Source organism: Sturnira hondurensis, unplaced genomic scaffold, assembly GCF_014824575.4.
Source record: "Sturnira hondurensis isolate 20B ecotype Veracruz unplaced genomic scaffold, ASM1482457v3 Scaffold0006383, whole genome shotgun sequence".
NCBI classification, from domain to species: domain Eukaryota; kingdom Metazoa; phylum Chordata; class Mammalia; order Chiroptera; family Phyllostomidae; genus Sturnira; species Sturnira hondurensis.
Genome location: NW_028079014.1, coordinates 159,990 through 170,831, shown reverse-complemented (window position 1 = coordinate 170,831; position 10,842 = coordinate 159,990). Strand labels below are relative to the sequence as shown.

General features: G+C 65.6%; 1 protein-coding gene across 2 annotated transcripts; it reads right to left on the bottom strand.

Moving 5' to 3' along the window:
- Nucleotides 1-7,481: 7,481 nt before the first annotated feature.
- On the bottom strand, nt 7,482-9,965 carry CDKN1C (cyclin dependent kinase inhibitor 1C). 2 transcript variants are annotated; one of them, XM_037047793.1, is made up of 4 exons: nt 9,722-9,965; nt 8,882-9,543; nt 8,289-8,438; nt 7,482-8,184 (listed from the first exon to the last, which is right to left on the bottom strand). In XM_037047793.1, exons 1-3 carry the CDS (start codon nt 9,940-9,942, stop codon nt 8,290-8,292), a joined length of 1,032 nt encoding a protein of 343 aa, XP_036903688.1. In that variant the 5' UTR covers nt 9,943-9,965; the 3' UTR covers nt 7,482-8,184; nt 8,289. The 2 variants fall into 2 exon arrangements, with proteins under 2 accessions (XP_036903688.1, XP_036903689.1); XM_037047794.1 differs by having other exon boundaries at nt 8,289-8,420.
- Between the last annotated feature and the right edge of the window lie 877 nt (nt 9,966-10,842).

The following is a 10,842-nucleotide window of genomic DNA, read 5'->3' as shown; positions in this document are numbered from 1 at the left end:
CAGGGCTGCTGGGCCGCCCCCTTTTCCTAACCTGAAGTCCTGGCCCACTTGGGGACTTTGCTAGCCCTTCAAAGCAGGGGCCCACGCCCCCTCCCACCAGTCCTGGTTGCCAGGCCTGGGGGTCCTACACCTCCCACCCACCACCCCCCTAAGAAGCTGAGCGGAGACCTCCGGCTGGGACACTCTGCACCTCCCCAAATGCCATTTCAAACACTTTTGGTGCCGCAAACCTTCCTCCTGGGAGGGAGGAGGCTGTGGCTGAGACAGGCAGGGAGCGGTCAGGGGCCACTGCAGCGGCTGTCCTGCCACCTGGGATGTGCCCAGAAGCCGCCTGGGTGCGCCCAGGCTCAGGGGAGGCTTGCCTGGGGGCATAGGACTGCCCCAGACCGCCAGCTAGAGCCGGGCAGTGGAGACGGGCCACCCCCCCCCCCCAGTAGAGGGCCGGCGTGGCCCCTGGCCTTGTACAAGGGTGCTGAGGCCAGCTTCGTCCGCCTGGGGCAGCGTCCCCTCCCTCCTCTGGCCGGACATCCGGCTGTCTCTGCGGAGAGGGAGCAGGGCTCTGACCCCTGGGTGTGTCCTTGGCACCGCACCACTCTCGGGAACCTCCAGGTGTTGGCACTCGGGCTGGGCGGGGGGTTTCCTTCCGGGAAAAGGCCTGCATCCAGTTCCCAGGTCTTCAGCAAGGCTAGGCCTGTGCTCCCGGCCAAAGATGGCCAGGCCGCTACATGCTGCTCCCGGTGCCCGCGGAGGGACACACCTGGCCAGCCCCAGGCCTGCTCCTGGGGCCCCCACCCCCTGCTCTCCCCAGCTCTCCCCGGTTCTGGAGTTTAATCATCTTGAAGTAGCTAGTGCTATCTCTCATCGCCCCTCCGTCCCCTAATGAAGGGCCAGCATTTCCTGCCCCCTCCCCTCTCCTGACATGGGAGAGGAATGGTTTTTCCACTTCCTTTGATGTCTTTTACAAGTTCATCTCATTTCCTGCCTGGGCATTTCTGACCTCGAGAAACTCCCACCGGCCAGGCTGCACGAACTGTCCCCTCCTCGGTGCCCCGCCCAGGCGGTCCCTCTCTGTGCAGTGGCCCAGCCAACTCAATTTCCTCCCACCTGCGCCACCTTCTTCTCAGGCCTCCGGGGGCGGGGGGCGGGGGGCTGCCCTGGCAGGCCCTGCTCACGTTTCCCAGGAAAGGCGTCTTGCTAGGGGTCCGTCTCCCCAAGGCGACTCCCAGAGACCTGCTTCTCCAGGACCCTGCGCTCCCCTGCCCCGCCCCTTTGGGCAGGCCGGTTCTGTCTGGTTCTGGGGTTTTGGGGCAGCCGGGCTGAGGGGGCCAAGGCCACAGGGCCTCTGGCGCCCTGAGCCCGAGAAAGCCTCTCAAGTGAGCGTGGGAGCCCGGTGGAGCAAGGGGCGGGGCTGCCCCCCAAACCTGTCTCCAGGAGCCCCCAGAGTGGCAGGCGTGGAAGGAGAGCAAACCCCTGCGATGAGGCACTGGAAAGAAAACCAAACCAACAAGCCCTCTCGCAGAATTCAAATGCTCTGGCTCTCGCCCTCCCTCCATGCCCCTGCCCCAGGCACAGAGCTCTGGGTGCCAGCAGAAGCTGTGACCGCGCCAGCAGGCCCCTGGGCTGTGTGACTGGTGGGCGAGGGGCCTGTCCGCGCAGGAGCACGGCGGCTGAGGAGGGTCTGCACAGGGGACGGAGGAGACAGACCTGGCTGTTGTCTGGGCCGTTCCCTTCCACCTGCTGGTTCAGGCCTTCCAAGCCCCGGAGCACGGGGCCGTTGGGGGCAGATTGTAAGCCATGGGTGGCTTCATGGGCCCGAAAGAACATTGGAGTTCGACAGGCCCTCAGGGGCTCCCACTACACCCCTGTCTGAGAGGGGCAACCGGGGCTCAGAGCGGGGAGAGGCCTCGCGCTTTGCTTCCCTCGCCATAGACAGACCTCAGGGGGGCAGTGGGTGCCAGGCCCCAGCAAAGAGGGAAGTCTTGAAGGGGGACAGCCAGAGGACAGCCCCCTCTGTCCCTGCTCCAAATGGCGCCCCAGGAGGTGGAGCTGGGGCAGCCCCCAGCGAGTGTAGGCCGCCACAAGCCAGCCCACCTGGCCCGAGGCCCTGCCCGAGGACAGCCTCACCCCGACCCCTGAGGGGGTTCTGCCAAGGAGTAGCCGAGGGCAGGTGGCAGTTTCCAGGAACAGGGGGTGGTGTTTGTTCACAGACAGACCCTCAGGGAGACCCCCTGTGCCCCTGGGGCAGTCAGTCCCCAGCTGAGGTGCCTCCTGCTACCTGCAAGTGACCGTCTGCCTGTGAGACGGCACCATTCTTATGGCTGCCGCCGTCGCTAAGGGGACCAATGGCTCGAGAGGTTCAGAAAAGCAGCGACACACCAACCAGCTCGGACCCCCGGGAGCACGTGGGGTGTCCTCCCCCTGCAGGGACCGTCTGGCAAGCGGGGTGTGCCACCTCACTGCCAGAAGGAAGCGAGGCGGAGGGGGTGGGGTGCGAGATGTGAGGCGGGGGGTCCCTGGACCGACGCCCTGGGCAGTGTCTCCTGTGAGACTTGGCGGTGGTTCCGGGGCAGCCGCGGTAGCGTGTCGTTTCGTACAAAGCACAGGGCCTTGCCTGGAAGCGAGCTGTGGTCTCCTGGAGTAACGTGGGGGGCTCTCCAAATGCGCTGCCCTGAAGGTGGGGCCCCGCGGCACCCCCAGAATGACGCCCGCTCTAGTGGCAAAGGTGGACCTGTCCGTGGGAGGAACAGGGGTCTGAGATCGCTTTAAAAATAATTAATTAATTAAAGTAAAATAAACACGAATAATAAGCGTTGGGAGAGGGGAAGACACGGACCAGCTCAGGAGACCTGGGGCCATGGCTCTGCTCTGCTCTGCTCACTTTGGCTTTGTCTGCCTCTTCCCGTAATTTTCTTAAAGGGGATACAAGTGATACTATTGCTATTGCTGAGGAAAACATATAAACAGCTACCAAGTTAACAGAAACAGAAATTATGTATCTGTCCATGCGCGTGTAGGTCGTGCATGACAATACACACGGAAGAAGGAGGGGAGCGCTGGCACCCTTCTCGGGCATTGCCATGGCGCTGGCTCCGGGGCTGTGGCCGCCGGAGGAGGGTCCCCCAAGTCCTGTGCACACACCCACGGCTCGGCCTCTCCCTGGACCCAGCTCTGATGTCTGAGCAAGAAGCCGTTCCTGGCGTTCGGTCCGTTCAAACGCGAGAACTGCTCCGTGGCCTTTCTTTCTGTGTGTTCCTGAAACTCCATGCTGAGGGAAAACAGCTTGGTTTTAACTTGGGTGGCAATTGCTGGGTGAGTCCGGAAGGCAAGCCCCAGGCCGTGCTGGGTCAGCACTGGGCATGGCCAGAAAGGGTGCGTGGCCAGAGGGCCACAAGCTCTTTGGGGAAGCGGGGCTGGGCCCCCTCCCTTGGGCACCAGCAAGCTTGGCAGAGCACACACTGGGGGGGGGGGGGTTGCTGGGGAGGAGGCGGGGACTGGTGCTGGTGCCTTCCCTTCCCAGGCTGGGCCGTTAGAGAGCTCCCAGCTCTCTGGGAACCCAACCGCCATGCTGGGAGGAAGCCCAAGCAGCCCGTGGAGAAGCCCCGGGAAAGGGACTGAGGCCCCAGCTGGTGCTGGTTGGTTTCAGCCGGCCTGGGCCTGGGCCAGCTTGGAAGGCCTTCCCTGCCCATCCAACCACCCCTGGCAGGTGGGGCTGAGCTCCCCGGATGCTCCTGACTCCCGATATCACCGCGCAGGTGGGGAAGGGGAGGAGCAGAGTGGCCATGCGGATGGGACGAAGGCCTGGATCCATGCCTTGGGGTCCTGGAACTGGGAGGGTCCCACAGAGCTGTGTGTTCAAGGCAAGGGCCCGGGCTTTGTCCCCCCTGAGCCCCCCACAGTCCTGGGAGGCAGGTTGGCGGTGGGAGGGCGTGGTCCTGCTCTCCTGGGAGCAGGTCCTGGAGAAAACTCGGCTGAGCCTCCGTCACCCACAGTCCCGCCTCACCCTGTAGCTCGCTCAGCTGGGCCCTGCCACGCCTGGTGCCCCGAGCCTCCTGCCACAGCCTGAGCCCCGGACAGCCAGCCCATCGGCCCCATGACTGACGAAGGAGAGGGGTCGGGGACACATGGCCCTCCGTTCACCGGCTGTTCTCCATACTGCTCTGGTCTCAGGAGGGTTCACCGCCCCCCAAGGCGGGATGGACGAATGGCCACTACGCTCAGCGGTATGTCCTGGGTCAAGGTCACTGCGCACCAGCCCCTCCAGAAATGCTCCCTGGCCCCTGTACTCCGCCCGAAGCCCCTCGATCCAGGCGCTCCCCGCCTTCCCCACTGGACACATTAGAAAGCCCGTGTGACCACAGCAGCAGACAGGAGGACCCCGGAGAGGGCGGGCCCCTCAGCAGGCCACCGGGTTCAGCACTTGTGGGTTGCTGACTCAGGGTCAGAGAGGAGTCCCAAAAGAGGGCCTTTGACCCTTCGCTCTCCCGTTCCCCGGGAAGGATCTCTCTGCTCAGGTTCGTAGAAAGGCCCCCATTCATACTTACAATAAACAGACTCCTCAGGGCACCCCCATCCCCCACCCCACCCAGGCCATCAGAAAACCCCGCCGGGTCTCCCTCCCAGCTCCCCCCGCCGCTCCAGCCCCCTGCCCCCTGAGATGCTGCAGGCCTCAGGGCCTTTGCACCCGCTGCTCCCTCTGCCTGAGCCGGTCTCCCATTTCATCCTCACATGTCCCGGCCCCACCTCAGTGCCCTGCTGGGGCTGGAGGGGGCTTCCTGGCCTGGCCTGCTCTCACACCCACCCGCCCCTGGCCCTCTCTGAGCAGGTGTTGTTCTGTCATCTGCCATGGCAGGGGTGGCTCCCGTGGGCTGGGAGCTGTGTCCCTCTCATTTCCTGCCGGGTCTCTGGCACCCCAAGTAGTGGCCAGTGCACTGGACGCAAGCGGGTATTTGCCAAACTGGTCTCCTGCCTGAGTGGCCGCAGGAGCCCGTCACCAGCCCCCAAGTCCCCGCCACCCAGCAGCCGCGGCCTCCGTCACCCTGCTTTGCTGCCTTCAGGGCCCCCCAGTACCTGCAGATACAATCCGCCCTTTGGCCCCAGCCCATCAGACCCAGAAGGTCCAGGAGGCCAGTGGCAGAGGGTGGAGGCAGGGAGCCTGACAAGGCACCCTGTCAGTAGCAAATGTCTAGGCCACGTGCAGGTCCCACACCCACCCCAGGCCAGGTCAGATGGGGGTCCAGAGGACCTGGCCCCTGGGGAAACTCCCAGCAGCACCCCCGCCCATGGGGGCCCCCCTCGGCCTCGGCCTTGCTCAGTGCCAGGCCCTCCCCCACCTTTGCACACCTGAGCCCAGTGCCTGGCCCACGGCTGCCAGGGCAGCCCCTCCTCAGCCCCTGCCTGGCCATCCCTGCTTCGTTGGCTAAGGGGTCACGGGCTCCGTGGTTTGCCCTCCCGGGTGCCTCTCCCTGCAGCCCACCCCATGCGCCTGGCCTGCCCAGCAGGCTTTGAAGGCCCGAGCTCTGCTCCATGGGGCCTGGCTCCACTCCCCACCCTGGGCCCGCCCCGTGAGGGGTGAGAGAAGATGGAGCTTCATTCAGGCAGCAGAGCCCGGTAGCTCCGGGCCCATGTTCCTTGGTCCTGCCCAGGGCAGCAGCTCAGCCTCGCACAGGTCTCTCCCTGCCTCAGTTTCCTCCTTAAACAAGCAGGGACCAAGGTGTGTTCCCATGACCGGCAGGCCCTCACTGAAGAAGGACTAGTGCCTGGCACAGAGCAAGGACCCAGCGCGGGGAGCCCTCACCGCTCCTTGTCATGGTTGTCACAGTCATTGTCATTATTATCCTCACCATGGGTCCCCAGTGCAGGGGACTCCGACATGACGGGCGGCAGACCCACCACTGTGTCTGCCCTGGGGTCGGGCCAGGCCCATGGACGTCGAGGGCCCGCGCTGGCAGCCGGGCACTCACAGACAAGCAAAGGGTGGCCAGGTCCCCTCGCCCAGGACGTCCGAGGCAGAAAGCTGAGGCCCACAGAGGGAAAGGAGGGCTTGCCGGGGCCACTTGTGCCCAGAGTCACATGTGAGACTCACCACCCAGTGTTTTTCCCTGTAGGGCCACCTCTGGGTCCCCCTTGCCAGCAGCTTGAGCCCCAGGAAGAAACTGCCTGAGAAAGAACACGAGTGGTCACCTTCAGCCACGCAGCCCTCACGGTGCTGCAGAGAAAGCCACCCTCGAGGCACCCCTGTGCCACACCACCCCCAGGTCCCTGGTCCCTGGCCGGGGCACCAGAGCCCAGCCGCAGAGCAGGCAGGGTCCAGCTGCCCCACCCGAAGGACCAAGGCTCTGTAGCCAATGTGCTCGGGGACAGCAGGGCGCCTGCCCCTCCAGGTTCTGTCACCAGTAACACTTTTTAACGGAGGGGGGGTGGGGGGGGTCCTGCAGGTCCCCTCCCCACCTCCGCTCCCCCAGCAGGGGGAGGCTTGGGCCTGAGTCAGGGCTGTGCCATCCAATTCCGCATTCCGGGGTAACCAGGCTGATTTGGAGCTGAAGGGGGCAGGGGCCCCACTCTCATTGGGGGTGGGGGCGAGCTGTCTCAGCATCTGGCCCCAGCTGGCAGTCGGAGTGGGTTAACAGCAAGGCCACGTGTGTGTCCCAAAGTGAGGGCTGAGCCCAGCCTTTGTCCCTGACCGTGGGGGGACTTCAGCCCCCAAACCGGTCACTGAAGGTACACGAGGCCTCCACTTCTCCTGGCACCAGCAAAAACGCCACCGGCCTCTGTTTTTTGCTGTTTTATGTCACCCTTCCCATTGCAATCCGTGATTTTCAGAGGTTTATAATAGGTCAGCTGTTTTTTAAAAAGTGTCTCTGCTTTGTGACTGAAGGGAGAACTCTGAAACCGGAATGCCAATGGGTGCCCGAGGTCCCCAAGTCCAACGGTGGACGCAGCCTGGAGTTCTTCCACAGAAGTCCTGAAGGAGCCCCCCGGCTTCCCCTTGCCCTCCCTTCCCCCACCCAGCAGGCCTGTGGGCCGCCCCTCCCCCAGCGCAGAGCCAACAGGCGCGGAACCCTTCAGGGGTCTCTGCAAACCCAGGAGCGACTGGGGCTCCACTTTGCGTGGGTGGGTGCCTGGGGTGACCGCAGTCAGGAGGGGGGTCTGCCGTGGACCAGACCCCGCAGGTGCCCACCTGAGGCCCACGCGGGCTCAGTACAGGACAGCTGGGTGTGGCAGTTGCCTTGGAGTGAGGGGGTGCAGTGAGCCCGAATCTCGGGGCACACCCCGTACCTGTGTATGTGTGTGTGAACGATCGCAGAGCCGGGCGGGGCCGCTCATCCCTAAATTAGGAGCCTGCAGCAGGTGGGCGCCAGCCAGCCTGCCTGGAGACCATCCCCCTCTTTGGGGCTGCCCCTGGGTGGTAATCTATCTCCCTAGCTTTGGGGGGGCCGGGGGGCGGGGGGAGTCGGCACAAGCACACACGGAGCCGAGTCGCAGCGTTTGTCGGCCTCTTTATTTCGAACCCGGCGGACGAGGGGCCGGGGCAGTGGTGTGGTCGGCTCAGGAACCGTTTTTAACAGAGTTGTTTTCAAGTTTAAAGTAACCCTAAATAATAAAAGACAGAGCGAAAGCGCGAAGAGACTGCAAGCTAGGTGGGCTGGTGCGGCAGGCAGGCAGCTACGGCTTGTGAGCGACCCCCCCAGAGTCCGCTACAAAAATAAATGTACATTTGTGGGTAACCAGGGTAACCGGGGTAACCAGGTGCAGGCACCGCGCCTTTGGCATGACCAATAACCGAGAGCTAGCGCGTGGCAGAGCGGCCCACGCCTCGACATAAATAGAAAATATAAGTTAGTATAATTTTTTTTTAAACTTTTTGTACAAATATACATGTTTTTTTCCTTTTTTTTTCTTTTTTTCATTTTTTTTTGCACTGAGTTTCAGCAGAGATTAAACATTTTATATAAATGACTCTTAAAGCTTTACACCTTGGGACCAGTGTACTCTCCGTGCGGAATACATTTAGATATAGAGGAGATATTAATACATTGCACAGTTTTCAAACTTTAAACACAAAACCAAACGCTGCCGGTGGCGGCTGCCGCCGGTCGCTGCTACAAGGACGGTCCCGGCCGAGGCCCAGCGTTCTTCTCATGTTGGCTGCCCAGCGGGTTCCCTCGGGGCTCTTTGGGTTTGAGGCTGCGGGGGGGGCAAAGAAACGGGCACGGTGAGGTGGGCGGGAGACCGCGGCGACCCGGAGGACCCCGAGGGCCCCTCCCCGCGCCCCCAGCCGCCGCACTCACCTCATCGCAGACGCTTGCGCGGGGTTTGCTCCGGGGAGCCCACGGCTGGGGCGCCGCCAGGAGCGTTGCATCCCGCGGGGACCTCGTTGGGCTTGGCCTCCGGAGCAGACCTCTTGCGCTTGGCAAAGAAATCTGCGGCGACAGCGCGCGCTGCGGGTCAGGGCGGGGCGGGCCGGGGAAGCTAAGATGGGCCAGAGTCGGGGCGTAGTCCCCGCCCGCGCCCGGGTCCGTGGCGGGTCAGCTTTGTTGACGTCGCCTCGCGATGCGCCGTGTAAGCATTCCCCCTGGTCCCGCGACCAAGACCCCCGGGACTGCCGCGCGCACTTAACCCCTTCCGCGCCGTGGTCGCCACGCCCGGGGAGGGACTCGCGGGGCCCGGGACAGGACCGCGCTCCGAGAGGGCCAGAGCACTCCCGGGAGCACAACAACAGGGCGGGGACCGCGGGCGGGCGCAGCCGCGCCCTTCGCGCAGCGAGCCCTTTAACGCCACGGGAGGAGGCGGGGACCCACCGAGACCCCCAAGGGCCGGGGAGCACGGCCAGCTGGACAAAGCGCGGCCGGACCGGGCTGGGGCGGGGCTGAGCGGGACTCACCAGAGATCAGAGGCCCCGGCAGCTTCTTGATCCCCGCGCCTCCAGCGCCGGCCGCGGCCGCGGCGGCGGCAGTGGTGGTGGCAGCAGCCGCTGCAGTGGCTCCTGCGGCGGCGGTGGCCGCAGTGCCCGCCACGGGGCGCCCCGAAAGCCCTGAGTGCAGGGGCTCAGCCAGGGGCTCCTGGTTGCGCGGAGGCGGTCCCGCCTCCTGCTCAGCGCTCTCTGGCGGCGCCGCGGCAGCGGCGGCTGGGGCCGGAGCCACAGCCGAGCCGCTGTCCGGCGACGCCGGCGCCTCCTCCAGGCCGTCGAGGGGCTCGTCAGCCGGCGGCCCGGAGGGCGGGTTAGCAACCGCGCCTTCCGGGCGGGGCCGGGGCGGCAGGAACAGGCGGCAGCGCCCCACCTGCACCGTCTCGCGGTAGAAGGCGGGCACGGACTCGCTGTCCACCTCGGTCCACTGCAGGCGCCCGGGGCCCCGCAGCGGCACATCCTGCTGGAAGTTGTAGTCCCAGCGGCGCTGGTCCTCGGCATTCAGCTCCGCGAGGCGCATCTGCAGCTCGCGGCTCAGCTCCTCGTGGTCCACCGGCCCGAAGAGGCTACGGCAGGCGCTGCTGCGCGCTATCTGGGGATAGGCGCGGCGGGAGACAAGGCGCTCCATTGCCAATTCGCTGCAGAGATACACGTCGGACATGGCCAGGGACCGCAGGGTCCGGGGCCGTGGGAGAGGAGAGGAGAGGAGAGGAAGAGGAGGAGAAGGAGAAGAAGAGGGCGAGGGCCGGGCGCAAGGGACACCCCGCGAAGTCGGAGTCTGCATTTGCAAAGGGACGCGGCGGGCGCGGCGGCTACCTGGCTGACGGGCCGTGGACGGCTCCTGAGTCTCGCTCGCTCTGTGGTCGGGCCGGTGGCCGCGCCCCCTCGATGCCTGTCCTCGCTCGCTCGGGTGGCTTTGGCCTGGTTGGCACCCACCGAGCGCAGAGCACTTGGCTGTGGAACGCCCAGCCCTCGCGCGCCCCTTTATACTCGAGGGTCCCACGCCCACAGCTCGCGGGCCCCACCGCGATTAGCATAAAGTAGTATTTTCAGTTTCAACAACACGGCCTCGATTGGCCCGCGCCGCTCCCCCCACTCGGCCCGCGGCCCGGCCCCCGCGCGCCGCCCATTGGCCGCGAGCACACACCCACCCGGGGCGGGCGGGGCGAGCGGGCGGATTGGCGGGGCGCGGGCGCGGGGCGCGGGCTCGAGGGGCGGGGCCAGAGTTAAAGGGCGCTGCGGGCGGTAACGTGACACCGCGGCTCCCCGCCCCCTCGCCCCATTTCCCCCGCCCCCCGTTGGCTCCTTTGTCTGCCCGCGGGGGCTGCGCGGCCGCGGTAACTCGGGCGCCCCCCCTCGGCCGGCGCGCCCTCTCTGGCTCGGCGAGCGACGGGCCCGGACTGACTCGCCCCTCGAGGGTGCCCAACCGGCCGCCTGCTTTCGCCATTGGGCTTCCCGCGCCAGCTGACGGGGCTTTAACCCGCCGCAGCCAACTCGCCCCTGGCTGGAGCGAGATGGGGTCTCCGGCTGCCCCCCGCGCGGCCTGCTGCGCCCAGGGCTTGCGTCTCTGAGAGGGCTCCGCACACCTGGAGACCTAACACACCTGCTGGCCCTAAAGCCCTGGAGCAGGGAGAAGGGGGCCAGAGGGAGGGGGATCAGCTCCCCTCTTCCACCGCAGCGGCGGCGAAGTGTGGGACACCTTGAGAGTCCTGGACCTCCTCCCCCTGCGGCCCTGTCTGAAGCTTCAAGCGCTTGGGGCTCTCCCCGCCCTGCTCAGCCAGGACATCATGTCACTGTCCGCGGGCACCCTCCGGGCTGCGCGGGGCCACGTGGGACAACTGCGCAGACTGGCGGCTGGGTCGGGTGCTGCAAGGGGCCCTGGAGGCTCCTCCGTGGGGGTGGGCCTTGACCGGTTCTGCTAATCCTCGGTGCCAGCC

What these genes read in the sequence shown, in the direction of transcription:
- CDKN1C (XM_037047793.1), bottom strand. Translation starts at nt 9,942, where the DNA reads ATGCTAATCGCGGTGGGGCCCGCGAGCTGTGGGCGTGGGACCCTCGAG. An exon ending in GTCCACGGCCCGTCAGCCAG is followed by an intron (nt 9,544 to 9,721) that starts GTAGCCGCCGCG and finishes GTATCTCTGCAG; the next exon opens with CGAATTGGCAATGGAGCGCC. An exon ending in GCCGGGGCCTCTGATCTCTG is followed by an intron (nt 8,439 to 8,881) that starts GTGAGTCCCGCT and finishes CCTGACCCGCAG; the next exon opens with CGCGCGCTGTCGCCGCAGAT.